This window comes from Lipotes vexillifer, unplaced genomic scaffold (assembly GCF_000442215.2).
Source record: "Lipotes vexillifer unplaced genomic scaffold, Lipotes_vexillifer_v1.1 scaffold1713, whole genome shotgun sequence".
NCBI lineage: Eukaryota > Metazoa > Chordata > Mammalia > Artiodactyla > Lipotidae > Lipotes > Lipotes vexillifer.
This window is the reverse complement of record NW_006794966.1, coordinates 1-16,593: the sequence shown is the minus strand read 5'-3', so window position 1 is coordinate 16,593 and position 16,593 is coordinate 1. Positions and strand designations below refer to the sequence as shown.

The window sequence follows — 16,593 nt, the reverse complement described above, 5'->3', positions numbered from 1 at the left end:
TGGACCAGGATAGAAAACCCAGAGATAAACCCACACACATATAGTCACCTTATCTTTGATAAAGGAGGCAAGAAAATACAGTGGAGAAAAGACAGCCTCCCAGTGGTGCTGGGAAAACTGGACAGCTACATGTAAAAGAATGAAATTGGGACCCTCCCTAACACCATACACAAAAATAAGCTCAAACTGGATTAAAGACCTAAATGGAAGGCCAGAAACTATCAAACTCTTAGAGAAAAACATAGGCAGAACACTCTATGACATAAATCACAGCAAGATTCTTTTTTGACCCACCTCCTAGAGAAATGAAAATAAAAAGAAAAATAAACAAATGGGACCTAATGAAACTTCAAAGCTTTTGCACACCAAAGTAAACCATAAACAAGACCAAAAGACAGCCCTCAGAATGGGAGAAAATATTTGCAAATGAAGCAACTGACAAAGGATTAATCTCCAAAATTTACAAGTCATAGTTTGAACTTATAATGCAGTTGTAGAGACAGACTGATATTTGTTTATAAAGAGTTCTCAATGCTATGGTAAAAACTTGGACTTTATTCTGTGCTAAGTGAAGATTTTCAAGCAACAGAGCAATGCAGCCAAGTATATATTTTAGAAAGATAACATGTTCCATGTGGAGGATTAGTTGTAATAGAAGAGATTTTTAGAATTGTAGGGCGGTAATAATCCAGGCAGGAGATGACGAATGCCAATCACCACATAGTCACAGACATACCTTTTGCAGAGATCAGGTACATGTTTTTGTTTTCTATTTACTTTCTCATATAATTTTCTTTAAGTGCTGGACCACGAAATACTGTGGCATAGTTGGGAAAACCTGAGACTCAATTCTAGTCTTTTTTCTGTTTGCCTGCTGTGCAGCTTGGGCTTACGTCTCAAGCCTTACTTTTTCACTGTGAAATAAAAATGGTACTAGTTAACCCCGGAACTCCACAAGCACATAGACCCGTGGCATGTGAGGAGCACTGAATGAGAGAAGGAATGGAAGTGCTTTGGTGCCCCAAGAGCCCTTCAGAAACTGTTTGTTCTTTTTAATATTTGAGCATTAAAAGTGAAGGCATTCCATTTGTTTCACTCAAAAACAAATGCTATTCTTCTGGTAGCCTGTTTTTTTCTTTCCACTCCCTTTTTCTATAGTCAGATCAGTTCCTGATGGGCATTCTCCAGTCCACGTTATTGCATCTGATTGGAGGCTATGCAAAATTTCCCAGACAATGAATTTTGACCTATAGTAGTTAATGCTTGCTAGTACATTCCTGCAAAAGCACTCTTTTCTTCAGAGTTTTTCCTTTTCAGGATAGTGGTAGTGTTGTGGTAACTAATAAAGGCTACTCTTCAGAAAATTGTATAACTTGGTTTTAGTGTATTTATTTCGCTTACTTAATTCCATATTCCCTGTTTTATAGACAGACTTATTGGTGTCCACTGTACCCATGATTTCAACAGGACTGGCTACCATATCTGCAGGTGAGTTGCCAACCCCAAGAGGCGGACCATGTTTAAATTGTTCTGTTTACAGCAGTAATGTAAGCTAATGTAAGCTGAATGCAAAAAATGCAGTCATAGGAATGTATGAAGTGGAAGGCAATTTTGCTCCCTGCTCAGAGGTTACCACCAGTAATAATTTAGCACATATTTTTTCAGATGTAAAAAATGCAGATAGAAGCATATACAGTGGTCCCTTGGTATCGGCAGGGGATTGGTTTTAGGACTTCCCATGGATACCAAAATCCTCCAATGCTCAAGTCCCATATGTAAAATGGTGTAGTATTGTCGGCGTTCCATATCTGCAGGATATGGAACCGTTGGATATGCAGCACTGACTGTACATTTGATTTAATGGTATAGTATTTAGACATTCTGGTTTATAATTTAATATATGGTGGACATCTTCCTATGAAAATATTTGGAAACCTCAATCTTATTTATTTTTTAATTATTTTCCTCCAAATTTGCTTTATGTATTTGGATATAAATTAATGGACCAAAACTTAAGCAAGGGGCTTCCCTGGTGGCGCGGTGCTTGAGAGTCCGCCTGCCGATGCAGGAGACGCGGGTTCGTGCCCCGTTTCGGGAGGATCCCACGTGCCGCGGAGCGGCTGGGCCCGTGAGCCATGGCCGCTGGGCCTGCGCGTCCGGAGCCTGTGCTCCGCAAATGGGAGAGGCCACAACAGTGAGAGGCCCGCATAACGCAAGAAAAAAAAAAAAAAAAAAAAACTTAAGCAAGATACATGTAAGGATTTAATAGAACCTGATACTCTCTTTCAGTTTTTCTCAGACTCATCATAGGGCTTTAAGAAAAACTCATCATAGGGCTTGTAAGAAAAACATACTACTACAGTTGAATGTCAAATCCTTAAGTGCTTATGACATACTAAATTCTTCTGTAATGCACTTATGAAGAAGCCTTCAAGAGACTTGTGTTTTGTATGTAGAAAAGTGTTGATTTCTTGAGGAGAGAAGCTTTCAGCTTTCGTGGATAAATCCTTGTTAGGCTGAGGCAATCATTATCATATCCCTCTTTGCCATGAATTGTCTTATGAATGGTCATATCAATCTGTTTTGGCAAATGAGTAATTAGGGGAAGGCTGTTATTGTGCTTATGAGAATATTTTTCTCTGAAAAAAGATAAATATGCATTAGGAAAATGACCATTGGGACTCTTTTTCTGCTTCCTCCTTGTTTTTTAGAATATGATACTTGGTTTTACAGCAGCCATCCTGTGACCCTGAGATGGTCGTATGCCAATAACGACAAATGGTAGATCAGAAAGAACCAGCAACGACAGAAAACAGCAACATCAATAGTAACAACAATCACAGCAAAAGAACAATGGGACCTTAACTTGTGGAGTTCCTATAAAGTAAAAAATAAATGCTCTATGTTTATTCTTAAAAAAAAGAACTATGCAAAAAAGCTTAAAACTACTTTTTTTGTGCCAGTGTTATAAAATGTAGCTTCAGATAAAACCTTGACCTAAATGCCAGCAACATCAGAAAAGAATTTGGGTAGGGGGAAGAAGAAAGATATCTCACTTAGGAAAAACAACCACTATGTTTATCCTAATCTTCGACACACAATTGAAACATATATAGCTGCTGTAACACTTTACACAAATCCTATGTACTGGAGCAATAACAAGATCTAAATACAATTATATTTTTAAACACTGGGTGAAGGTTTTACATAAAAATAGCATCCTACTTTTCCCCCTAAATTTCTCAACTATTACGTACTTTTCCCCAACATCTGCAGCCGTTCAGGAATTTTTAGGAAACTTTCATGCATGATCTTATTCCTAATCCCCCGCTCTTTGGGCTCAATGACAAAAGATCAAAACCACCAAAAATGATGGTTCTCTTGAAGTCAGGTGAGAGACACTGGCTCAGTCTCATAGGACAAAAGCAGTGCTGCATCAACTGTCTCCATGCAAAAGGGGCACGTGGAGGATCTTATCAGCCAGTCATCTGTACAGCCCAGGTGATCTCATACATAGCAGAAATCAAATTGGGTTCTCATAAAAAAAGTCCATCATACACATCACACACTCCCAGATCTTTTTTTATGATATTTGTTTTATTTTATTGATTGATTTTTTTCTTTTGGTTGTGCTGGGTCTTAGTTGCAGCCAGTGGGCTCCTTTGTTGTGGCATGCAAACTCTTAGTTGCGGCATGCATGTGGGACCTAGTTCCATGACCAGGGAACGAAACTGGGCCCCTGCATTGGGAGTGCGGAGTATTTAGCCAGTGCACCACCAGGGAAGTCCCTCGGATCATTTTTTCTGATCCATCTCTTCCAGGGTCATAAACTGCTTTAGGCTGATGCTGTATGAGGCCAGTTCTTTTGAGCTATCCTATTTTGTTCCTCTCAGCTGAGTTGCTAGGCAAGTCTGGCTAAGTGTTGGATGATAGACCAAAATTGGAACTTGATCCAGATATGGCAGCAGCGGCTCCTGATCCAGCTCTGTCCCCTTGCCAAAGCTAGCCCAGTCGGACTGAGGCTTGTGAGGCAGGGAGATGTCATCCAATGTGGGGGACTTACAGCGCTTCCCCATCTTCCGGGTCTTGAGTATGTGATCTATGTGCTCTTTCAACAGTCTTCCAACCTCATTCTTTTTTAAAAATTATTAATTAATTAATTAATAATTTTTAATTTATTTTTGACTTCTAAAAATTTATTTATTTTTTGTACAGAATGTTCTTATTAGTTATCTATTTTATACATATTAGTGTATACATGTCAATCCCAATCTTCCAATTCATCTAACCACCACTGACCCGCGCCCTGCTCCGCTTTCCCCCCTTGGTGTCCATACGTTTGTTCTCTACATCTGTGTCTCTATTTCTGCCTTGTAAACCAGTTCATCTGTACCATTTTTCTAGATTCCACATTTATGCATTAATATACAATATTTGTTTTTCTCTTTCTGACTTACTTCACTCTGTATGACAGTCTCTAGGTCCATCCACGTCTCTACAAATGACCCAATTTCTTTCTTTTTTATCTCTGATTAATATTCCATTGCATATACGTACTGCATCTTCTTTGGCCTTTCATCTGTCGATGGGCATTCAGGTTGCTTCCATGACCTAGCTATTGTGAATAGTGCTGCATTGAACATTGGGGTGCATATGTCTTTTAGAATTATGGTTTTCTCTGGGTATATGCCCAGTAGTGGGATAGCTGGGTCATATGGTAATTCTATTTTTATTTTTTAAGGAACCTGCATACTGTTCTCCATAGTAGCTGTATCAGTTTACATTCCAACCAGCAGTGCAAGAGGGTTACCTTTTCTCACACCTTCTCCAGCATTTGTTGTTTGTAGATTTTCTGATGATTGCCCATTCTAACCGGTGTGAGGAGATACCTCATTGTAGTTTTGATTTGCATTTCGTTAATAATTAGTGTTGTTGAGCAGCTTTTCATGTGCCTCTTGGCCATCTGTATGTCTTCTTTGGAGAAATGTCTATTTAGGTCTTCTGCCCATTTTATGATTGGGTTGTTTGTTTCTTTAATATTGAGCTACATGACCTATTTATATATTTTGGAGATTAATCCTTTGTCTGTTGATTCATTTGCAAATATTTTCACCCATTCTGAGGGTTGTCTTTTCATCTTGTTTATACTTTCCTTTGCTGTGTAAAAGCTTTTAAGTTTCATTAGGTCCCATTTGTTTATTTATTTTTAAGACTTCATTGTTGCTTTGCTCACTGATGAACATATAAAAGTCCGAAGTTTTTGATATTATAAAACGCCAAAGTAATGAACATTGCTGTGTGAACACCTTTGAATATATATGCTTTGTCTCAGTTAACTTCACTCAGAATGGGACTTCTGCATCAAAGAATTGATGCCCTTATGCTTTTTGTGGATGTTGCTACACTGTACCAATTTATGGTTGTTCATGCAGGAAATACTTATTGAGCACGTGTTATGTTTAAACACTGTGCTGGTTGCTAGCAAAAAGACTTGTGAAATTTTGTGAGTGAAGAGACTTGACCTGCCCTTTGTGAATTCTACCAGTCCAGAGAGGGAATAGATATTCAAGAATCATACTCTGCATGTAGAACTACAACTCTGACAAGTGCCAAGGAGAGGAACATGGTACCATGAGAGCATATTTTAGGGAGGATTTGATCTCATCATGGAGATTAGAGAAGGTTTATTTAGGGATGTTTCAGCTGATATCTGAAAGATGAGTAGGTATTAAGCAGATAGGGATGTTGCGGAGAGATATCTGAGCATAAGGAATAACAAAAGACCCTGTAAGAGAAAAGCATATGTTGTGTTGGAGGAACTGGCCAGGAAGGTGGGGCTGTTGTGAGAGCATGTGATTATAATGGAGCTACAAGTGAGGGTAGGAGCTCGATCGTGCAGGCTTATGTTTAAGGTTTCAGACTTTAAGAGTAATAGAAAACCATTGAACTTTTTTTGTTGAAGGTGAGTGTGTGGAACATACCCATTTGCATTTTCAACCTATCATTTTGCTACCAAATGGAGAATACACTGCAGGGAGAAAGAGTGGAAGCGAGGAAACAGGAGACTTGTAGAAATTGGGCGTAATGGTGGCTTGGACCAGGGTATGGTGGTCATTTTGGTGGAAAGATGTGGACAGATTCTAGAGGTATGTAGGCAGTATAATTGTCAGCACTGGTGATGGTTGAGGATGAGGGTGAGGGAGAAATAGCTGTCAGTGATGGTGATTCCTAAGTTTCTGCCTCCTATGGTTGGTTAGATAGGGTTTTTTAGATATGATGTTAATATTTATCCTAATTTGTCTTTTGTTATTTGTTGGTTCTTGATGAATACTCTGTCATATTAAGTCTCCTGTTTTTAGCGTACAGAGCATTTTCACCGAAACTGACAGTTGCATGTTATCAGATAACTTTTTAACATCTGCCAGTTTGGTCCTGTATTTTATTCTCTTTCATCTATTAATTAAGTTGTTGTATTAATGTAAATAATTATATTAATAGGTTTTCTAAAGTTGCGTTATCCTTGCATCCTTGGAATAATGCCTTTTTGTAGTCCTGGTGTATATCATTCTTTAATAATTATTGATTAGATGTGATGATAGTTTCTTCGGATTTTTATATCTATATTTGTAAAGCGGAATTGGACCTTTTTTTTTGCAAAACCTTGATTTTCTTTTCTTTTTATTTACAAATGACTCAAATTTTGTTGTTTTGTAGATATTTGATTGATGTAGAAGGCATGTGGCCAGATGATGCAATTGGATGTAAGTATAACGGTTGTCACTACTTTTCCCTTTTTATAAAATTTGAAGGTAGAAGTGTAGGGGAATTTCTCAAATTTTGGACAAAGAAAAGTTTGTAATTCATTTGTTCTGACATAAGATAATCTTTTACCAAAAGTTTTTAAAGGGATGTAACTGGAAATAGCGAGATATAACAGCCTGAATAATTAGTGGATTTCAGCATTTTTTTTCTTTTTAAAATTTATTTAATTACTTTATTTTTGGTATTATATCTACTGCACCACCAACGAAGTCCCTTTTTCTTCCTTCCTTCTTTCCTTCCTTCCTTCCTTTCTTTAAAGCTCCAAGTCATTTAAAATATATGACTTCTTACTAAAAATCTCCAGTTGATATAACCAAAGGGTTTATAACTTTTCCTTTAAAAGTTATATTCCTGGGACTTCCCTGGTGGTCCAGTGGTTAAGACTCTGCGTTTCCAGTGCAGCAGGCATGGGTACAATCCCTAGTTGGGGAGCTAAAATCCCACATGCTGTGCAGCCAAAGAAATTGTTTTAAAAAGTTATATTCCTGTATTACTGAACTTAGTGGTTTAGATTTTCTTTTAATGTTTAGAAGATTTCAGTTTATTTACCAGGAACAAACAAAACAAAATGTAAAAATAGTTTTCCGGAAACTATTTCCATCATTCTCTTCTTCCCTTTCTTCTGCAGACTGGTGTTTTTTCTTTACAAGTTCTCTGACATTCCATAAGAAAGCTGCTCTTCTTCTGGTTTCATAAGAGATGGTGAACAGTGGTAAAATATCCAGTTTACCTAAATTTCTAGAGTACACTTCAGGGAGCAAATGATGGGGTGGGATGTTGGGGCAGAGTGAGAGATACAGATTCTGGTGAGACTGAGAGTCATTCACAGAAATTACTGGGCTGTGGTGAAGGGAGAACAAAAATAAATCAGGTTCCTGCTGGTGGACGGGAAGCCAAAATGAAGAAGAATGGTGTGTAGCTGGGCAGTGTAATTAGGCCCATGAGTGCTGTGTCTTCTGATAGTAATTATGAACAGAAACCCACTAATAATTACTAATAACATGTAGGTGACCAATCCTTGAGAGCTGAGGCAGAGAGAAGGAAAGATGGCATTATACCTTGTCTCTGGTTCATTGAGTTTCCCAGGCTGGTTTGTGACCAATCTTGGGTGAAATCATAACTAAATCATTGTTGCTAAGGTGATCAGCTTTCGTGGGGTCCTTTCTCTGCACTCTGTCCAATGTTAAAGCCCACTGGTTTATGCCTCCTTGAAAACAGTTATTTCAAAACAGTATAAGTGAAGCATTGATGAAACAGCCATGAGGAACATATTTTCACATGGCCTCTCACCTCCTTTTCTAAGTGCTTTAAAACTTTTTTCCTCCAAAAATCAATAAAAGAAAAGGATTGGGATCAAATCCGGTAGAGAGGTAGTGTAAGGGAAAAGAGAATAAGAATCGCATCTCTTCAGACAATAAAATCAAGTTGGAAAAGACAGGTCCACAAAACAGTTCAAAACTGTAATCTATTATTTCAAAGTGGGCTAAAAGATGTTAGGAAAAACATGAAAAGATGAAAGAGCATGGATCGAGGAGGGAATGGGAAGTTATTGTTTAATGGCTGTAGAGTCTCTGTTTGGGATGTTGAAAAAGTTGTGGAAATGGTAAATGCTGATAAATGCCACCTATGGGTGTTTGGTTTTAGTTGATCTTCTTCCATGAAAGGGTTTGGAGAGATTCAGAAACTATGCTGCTGCCTCCATCTTTCTGAGGTCCTGCTCAATCTTTAGACATAATTATTTTGAATTTGGATAGTGGTGATGGTCTCACAGCATTGTGAATGTATTTAATGTCACTGAATTGTTTACTTGAAAATGGTTGAAATACTAAATTTTGTTTTATGTATATTTTACCATAATTTAAGAGAAACAAACAAGAAAAGGAAAAAGTTTTTTTAATCAAAAAGAAGAAAGAAAGAATTTTAGAGAAATGGCAAACATAAAAAATAGGCAAAAAAGAGTCAGGACAGCTCTGAAAAGAGTAATACAAATACGTATAAGAATCTATTATACCATAAAAGTGACATTTCAAATCAGTGGGACAGATTAGTCAATAAATTGTGATACATACATATTGGGGTATAAATATTTCTCTGGAAGGATCCACAGCACGGCAGAAGCGATGTCTCTGAGGAGGGAAATGTGAGGCTGGGGAACGTGGGGAAAAGGGTGACTTTTCAATGAATACCCTTGTGTCCCTTTTCTAATGTTCTGTCATGTGAATCTATTACCTCTGAAGTTCACCTGAGTTCAAACCCCAGTTCCCCCAATTACTAGCTGTTAATCTTGGGCAAACTCTTCACACTCTCCAAGCCTCTTTATCTGTGAAATAAGGTCAGTAACTTAGCCTGGTGCTGCCTGGCACAGAATAAACTGTCAATAAATGGAGATTATTAGTGTACAAATCCAAACGCCCATCAATGGATGAATGGATTTTTTAAATGTGGTGTATATGTGAAATATTATACAGTCATAAAAAGGAATGAAGCACTGACACATGCTACGACATGGACGAACTTGAAAACATTCTGCTAAGTGAGAGAAGCCACACACAGTGGTCTCATTTGTGTCATGTCATGAAATGTCCAGAAAAGGCAAAACCATAGCAACAGAAAGGAAATTAATGGTTGCAGGGACTGAAGGAGGAGGGGATGAAGAGGTCCTGCTGATGGTTACGGGGGCTTCTTTGTGGGGTGATGGAAATGTGATGGGTTAGATGACGGTGATGGTTGCATAGGCTTGTGAATGTACGAAATGACGCTGAATTTGTAGTTTCAGAAGGTGAATGTTATGGCATGTGAATGACATCTCAAAAAATTAATGTTGAAAATGAAAATTGCCAGTTTTCCCATGGTCACTATCCACTGTCTCCATCTCTCCCTTCTCCCCACTGCATTCCTTTTGACGCCCACCCCTGCCGCTCTCTCCCATCCTCACTCCCTCGACCTGCCCCACGAGGCCTCCCAGGGAGCCCATGAACCTCTGGGCGCCTGCGTCCTGTGGCTGTTGGAGTGGCTGCCCAGTGTGCGTGCCCCAACGGCTCTCACCCATGAGAGTGGACTTCCGTCGGATTTTCTCATGCATTTCAGTTGATGGTGATGTTTACAGAAGGCGGCACACGCCCTGGTCAATGGAAGAAGCCCCTCAAGATAATATTTAGGCCCGTTCAGAAGTTTGATCTCATCCACCAGTAACCTCAGGATGCTGTCCTCTGAAAGCCAGGTTGGCCGCCTGCGGGCACTTACAAACACTGAGGGCTTTGGAGGCATTTGGGCCTCAAATTGAGGCCTTGTACCTGCACACACGATGTGACCTCAGCCCTTTGCTGCACCTCTCTAAGTGAAGTGGCACAGGAATACTGGCCTTGCCTGTCATTGCCAGGATTAACTGAAGAGTGCATTGGCTGCCCTGGAGCTTAGGTGTTGAGTACATCATGATTAACATACTAGGCCCTACTCGTGGGCCTCCTGATGCAGCAGTTCCCTTGGCTCTGCCCCTGTCGTCAGTAGCCCCTAGGATAACTCTGAGCCCTAGCCACCTCTCTGGTAGATTTCCCTATCCCCCGACTATAATCACACCTGAATAAGGCAACTCAAACCTTTCAGAGATGTGTCCTGAACCTCTTGTTTTCTTAAATACCTATGTGGTGGTTGTGAGACTTAAGTCCAACCTCCCCAAGAGACTTTTTATATTTCTCCTAGTAAACCTAGACTCACCTTCCATCATCTTCAACTCTACTCAAATTTTGTTCTTTCACCCCTGACCTCTGACCCTGCTTTTTACTTCTGCCATTTCATCCTCACTCCTGCTTCCTTTCATAAATCCATAAATCTCTTTTGGCCTTCCTAGCCCTGGGCCAAGTTCCTTTCTCTTTCCTCAGTTTTTACCCCTTTCCTTCATTCTCCCATCCAACTTTCAGTCCTTCCTTTCTCATGCAGACTTTGATTCCAACCCCATCAAAAAACAAAAAGGGGGCTTCCCTGGTGGCGCAGTGGTTGGGAGTCCGCCTGCCGATGCGGGGGACACGAGTTCGTGCCCTGGTCCCGGAGGACCCCACATGGCGCGCGCAGAGCTGCTGGGCACGTGAGCCATGGCCGCTGAGCCTGTGCGTCCAGAGCCTGTGATCCACAACGGGAGAGGCCGCAGCAGTGAGAGGCCCACGTACCGCAAAAACAAACAAAAAAAGAAAAAAACAAAAACTAAAAAACGCACCACAGTTAGCAGAATCTCAAAATTCAAAAGTTTTATTACTCACCTATTAATTCTATTACATTTATTTATTCAATTTTATTGTTTGAAAATACATCAAAATAAATAGAGAAATTTATACCTATCTTATCTATACATGGAAGAACTGCTGGTACCCAAGGTGGCACCAACAATCCTAGCAGCTCTTACTTTACATATCCATAGTAGTCAGCCATTTCCATTTCTTTTTTCCTCTCAATGAAAAATTGCAGTTTCCCCAAAGAGGTGTATTTGGCAGCATTGTCACGTTCTTCTTGAGCCCGTCTCTTCATGGCCTCCCGCTCTGGCCTCTGCTCGTGTTCGATGGGCTTTGACATTACTGCCTCAGGAACATTGTGTTCCCTCCATGGAATTCATTGCTTGCTGAAGTCTTGGAGTAGAAATGGGGTTTGGAGCTTGGGTGGGGACTGGCGCTTAGTCACAGCAGGGGAAACAGGCTCCCGCTGGACAGAGGTGCAAGATGAAGTTTTGTAGGGTGCAGGCCTAGGAGCAGCAGACCGAGGGACACTAGGCTGGGTATGGTCGGTCCAACCTGGTTGGGTTGGGTTGGTCACAGTTGGCTGAGCTGGTTTGGCAGGACCTGGCAAAGAGGCAGGAGCTGGCTAGGATGAACTCACTGCAGGAGGTTGAGCTGAATTAGTAGAAGCAGGCTGGGCACAGTCAGCCACAGCAGGCCGATAATGAGGCCAGAGACTGTGGCCTCCGAGGAGCAAGTTGAGCTTGAGGCTTGTCCCAGGCAGAAAAATGCAGAGGTATCCACTTGACCTTCCCAGGAGGCAGCAGCTCATACTGGGCTGGAGATGGACACTCTTTTTCAGCACTGCTGTCTGGTTTCTGGGCTTTGACTTGAGTTTTCTCAGGACTCTTACACTCACGTGGGGTATTCCGCCATGGCTGGATAGCTGGGGGTGGCTGGGGGTCTTTAGGGTTGCTTGAATTTCCCAAGACCCGACAGGAGGAGAGCCCAGTTCTCTTGTCATTCTTCTTCCCCAGTGCATGCAGCACCTTCACAGACTCCAGCATGCGCATGCGTAGGGCGGTTCGACGCTTTTTAAAGCTCTCTTGGATAAGCTCAGTTTGGTGTTCCTTTCGCTTCTTCTGGGGAATTGTTGGCTTCTCTTCTGCCTTGACTTTGTTTCCTGACTGCTTATTCTCTTCAGCCTTCTTTCTTCCTCTGGTCCTTTTGGTCTTTTCCTGCCCATGGCTCTTCGTTTTGCTGATCTTTCTGGATGCAGCTTTCTGAGATTTGCCTTTAGAATCCTTGGCCTTGTTCACAGGAGCCCTGTCACTGACTGCAGCATTGCGTAGAACCATTTGTCCCCCTAGCAGGCACTCTGGATTCTTCGGCTAGATTTTGGCCTTGGGAACACCACTGATAGGCTTAGAGGCTTTATGTTTGTTCTTCCTGGGTTGATCAGAGGGAACCTTTATGACACTTGGCTTTTCTGCACGTGATTCACCTTAATGGCTCTGGTGTCTTTGGCTTTGATCACGTTGAGACCTTTGGATTGATCAAGATCTTTCAAAGAATTGAAGAGGTGGGGAAGGTGAATATCCTCCGCCAGTGTAGTAATATCTGCAAAACCATTGATAGATTCCATCCCATTTTCAACTGTCCCTCGGTCCTCAGGACTCAGGTTGCTCTTCCCCGATCAGCATTTTCAGAACCAGGCTGCTCCTCTTGGCTGAGGGGATCAGTGCAGGCCAGGAGCTGGTGAATATCAGGCATAACTAAAGGGAGTAGTGGAGGCTCTTGGTTTTCTCTTGGGACCTGGTAGGCATCCAGAGGCTTTGAAAGCTTGGTTGTAATATCCTCCAAGTGCTTACTCTCTATTTGTCCCTGGCTTGGAGCTGGAGGCAGGGCCAGGAGACTACTGGCACTCTGGACTGGAGCTGTCCCTGAAAAGTCCCCAAGTTCAGGTGGTGGGTTACTCTCAATTTTCTGAATATTTCTGCTCCTGCAGGACTTGGGGAGTTCTTGAGTTTGTGTCACACAAAATGTCTGGCTTGGAGGTTGCAATCCCAGTGAATTTTTCATCACCAGGGAAGTCTCCATCCCTACAAAGGCATCAAGGTAGAGGTCAGTCCCTGGTAAGTGAGATGCTCCCCCTAAACACCAACACAGCAATCATGTACCTTGAAAGGTAAATGATTGCTGTGTTGGTGTTTAGGGGCAAATGGGCAAGGCATTTCTACTAACCCTTCTTAAGAATCACGGATAGTGCCCTATGCTACGAGATAAGTGGTGACTGTTGTAATTCTTACTGATGATCATTTCATGTCACTGATTCTTGGCTTTCTTTGTATTTCATAGGATTGTTAAAAGTCAAATAAAAAATGATTCTTATTTTTAAAACATGAGATGTTTTACAAAGCCTAGCATTCTCATATAGAGTCCTTTCAATTCTCCCCACTTTCCTGAGAGGCTAAGAACACTTCACACCATGAACTAGGAGAGGGAGTAGAGCCCTTCCTGATGAAATATATAAACAAAGACAGAGTCTTAGCCTTCCTGCTCTGGAAAGGATCCCGGACCACAAGGTCTTAAATCCTGGTATAAATTAAGGAAGTGAGGACAGGTAAACTGGCACTATCATAACAAGAGTTCTGAAACACCTTCCAAAGACACTCTAGAAGTAGAACAGGGAAGGGAGTGATACAGTGTGGTAGTACAGGGGGAATGATCGGCTACAGCAGTGAAAAATGTGGTACCTATTGGTATGCTCTTGGGGTTCTTGTACATGTAGCATAGATGACATTTAGAGAGTCCCTCCCACCTTCCCACCTCAATTAGGTGGGCTTTTAAAAAATTTATTTATTTATTTTTTGAACTTATTGATTTTATGTATATTTTTTTGGCTGCACTGGGTCTTCATTGCTGTACATGGGCTTTCTCTAGTTGTGGCTAGCGGGAGCTACTCTTGGTTGCAGTGTGCGGGTTTCTCATTTTGGTGGCTTTTCTTGCTGCGGAGCACGGGCTCTAGGCGCGTGGGATTCAGTAGTTGTGGCTCATGGGCTTAGTTGCTCCACGGCATGTGGGATCTTCCCAGACCAGGGCTCAAACCCGTGTCCCCTGCATTGTCAGGCGGATTCTTAACCACTGCGCCACCAGGGAAGCCCTAGGTGTTCTTATATAGAGTCTAAAAACAGAGGGCCCTGAGTGAAGGTAGTGGTTATTAAAGACTCAGGATGTAAATTCTACCTGTCTATACACCACTTTTCCAGCTGTAGACCCCATTTTTGAATGCTGACCTCATTGTTCAAATTTCTTGCTGTTTGTACTCACCTTGAAACCTTCTTTCTGTGATGGGTTGAGCAGAAACAGGGTAGTACATTCCAGAGGTGGAAGCTGGTGGTTGGATATTTGTGGGCTGAATCTCCTTTAGTACCATTACCATTTCTGGTTGCACAGAGGCCCTACTTTCTGTGTATGACACAGAGCCATAAAATTGCAGGCAGGAGCCAAGTTCTCCATACAGTAAAGACCCCAATGTGCCTTGGTTATAGTAATATTCCTGCCTTCCTTCCTGGTAGGGAAGTGACAGGCTGTGTCCCTGATGGGGAATTTGTGATGGTGTTCCCTGAGCAAGCCTGGCAGAAAGTGATGGATATAGAGGGACCATGTTATTGGGGTCTGCAGTTTTATCATACTGGGCTGCCATAAACATGGAGGAAGCAGCTGTGTGCTGGTCAGTGACGGCCAGAGTAAAGTCTCCAAGTGAAGGAGAATTCTTTTCAGTGCTTCCCGTGATGTCCCAGTCAAGAACACGTGGAGGGCTTCCCTGGTGGCGCAGTGCTTGAGAGTCCGCCCGCCGATGCAGGAGACGCGGGTTCGTGCCCCGTCGTGTTATTGGGGTCTGCGGTTTTATCATGCTGGGCTGCCGTGAACATGGAGGAGGCAGCCGTGTGCTGGTCAGTGACGGCCAGAGTGAAGTCTCCGAGTGAAGAAGCATTCTTTTCAGTGCTTCCTGTGATGTCCCAGTCAAGAACACGTGGATAGGAAGCAGCTGAAGTGGAGATCTGGCTCTGGTCAGTAACTCCAGATAACATAGTTGTGCTAGACTGTTGGTGAAGGTAGGCACTTACCCATGAGTTTCTGGAAGGAGGTACCAGTAGCTGATGCTGAACTGATGGCAGGAGCAGAGACTCTGGAGAAGTTGCAGACACTTCCTGTTAGGGAAGTTGCATTGCTCACCACAGGAAGAGAGTGCTGCAGAGAAGTTAGAGTTCCAAGTAGAGATGGATTTTGGAAATTTTCTGTAAGAACAAGAGGGTAAAGAAAAAATCAGGGAGATTGATAAATTCTCACTCTGTTTGAGGAACAGCATTATCTTAAGGTTCTTGCTATCAGGACACCTCTAATGTCAATACTTACTGAGAAACCAAAAATCAGACCGTTATGATGGTTGTAAGGGCTGAGCAGTTTTACACTCTTCTGTATTAACTGCCTGTGCTCCCATGTTGGGCACAGATGGGCAGAAGACCCAAGTGGTATTGTTCAGACATTGTTCTCTAGGCTGGAATCAACCTTCTCCCTGCCCTATCTTTCCCTTCAGCCTGCACTAGTATTGACTTCTGTGCTGTTTCCTAGACTGGAAGCATTTTAGAGCTAGGAGGTCCTTAGAGAACTTCTATTTTCACAGTCTCATGAGGAAGGAAACTGAGGCTCAGAGAGGTCGGGTTGACTTGTTCAAGTTCTCTCATTATGTTAGTATCCTTACCAGTTTTCAGAACTGACTTCCTTGCCAGGACGCTACTCTGAGCATGATACTGCCAAAAAGCAGGAGAAATAGAACTTATACCATAGGCATTATTTTTGTCCATTAGATAACAGTACGGCTATTACCATTGTAATCTTCAGTGTCTCACTTTGCTTGTGCAGTTCCCACGCTATTACCTAGAGTACACATATAGCTCAGTTCACCTGGTAAATTCAAAGAGTCTTTTTTTTTTTGCTGTATGCAGGTCTCTCACTGCTGTGGCCTCTCCCGTTGCGGAGCACAGGCTCTGGACGCGCAGGCTCAGCGGCCATGGCTCACGGGCCCAGCCACTCCGCTGCATGTGGGATCTTCCCAGACCGAGGCACGAACCTGTGTCCCCTGCATCGGCAGGCGGACTCTCAACCACTGCGCCACCAGGGAAGCCCTAAAGAGTCATTTTTACCCTCTTCAAGCCTGGTTTCTCATCCTACCTCAAAATGATAACACGAAAGTGAATTTCTTAAGTGCTTTTGGAAAGAAAAATTTTATCTGATTACTTCAGATTACTCATCTGTAAAGTGGTTATAACACCACCACCAATAATAATAGCAGTAATAATTAATACACGAATAAACTGATATATTGTGTATTATTCATATACAGGAAGATACAATAAGTTCTAGAAATACAAAGAAAAATCATGAAAAACATATTACATAATGAAAACGAAATACATAGTTATGAAAACAGGGGTATGCCACAAGTATCAAAGTATAATGAGTTGACAAATGACATTCTGTACCATACATGCAATATTATGAAAGT

The 16,593-nt window shown here is 41.8% G+C and overlaps 1 protein-coding gene and 1 pseudogene across 1 annotated transcript; both read right to left on the bottom strand.

Annotated features, from left to right (window-relative positions):
- Window positions 1-3,387: 3,387 nt before the first annotated feature.
- On the bottom strand, window positions 3,388-4,076 carry LOC103075787 (RING finger protein 11 pseudogene; annotated as a pseudogene).
- Window positions 4,077-11,214: 7,138 nt separating this feature from the next.
- Window positions 11,215-15,335, bottom strand: LOC103075504 (uncharacterized protein C2orf78-like; the record flags this gene model as incomplete). Its single annotated transcript, XM_082931412.1, is given in 7 exon segments — window positions 11,215-11,748; window positions 11,750-12,516; window positions 12,519-12,719; window positions 12,722-13,126; window positions 14,355-14,820; window positions 15,044-15,151; window positions 15,153-15,335. Coding segments are annotated over 7 exon segments (2,664 nt in total), but the record flags the coding sequence as incomplete, so codon positions are not given.
- Window positions 15,336-16,593: the final 1,258 nt, after the last annotated feature.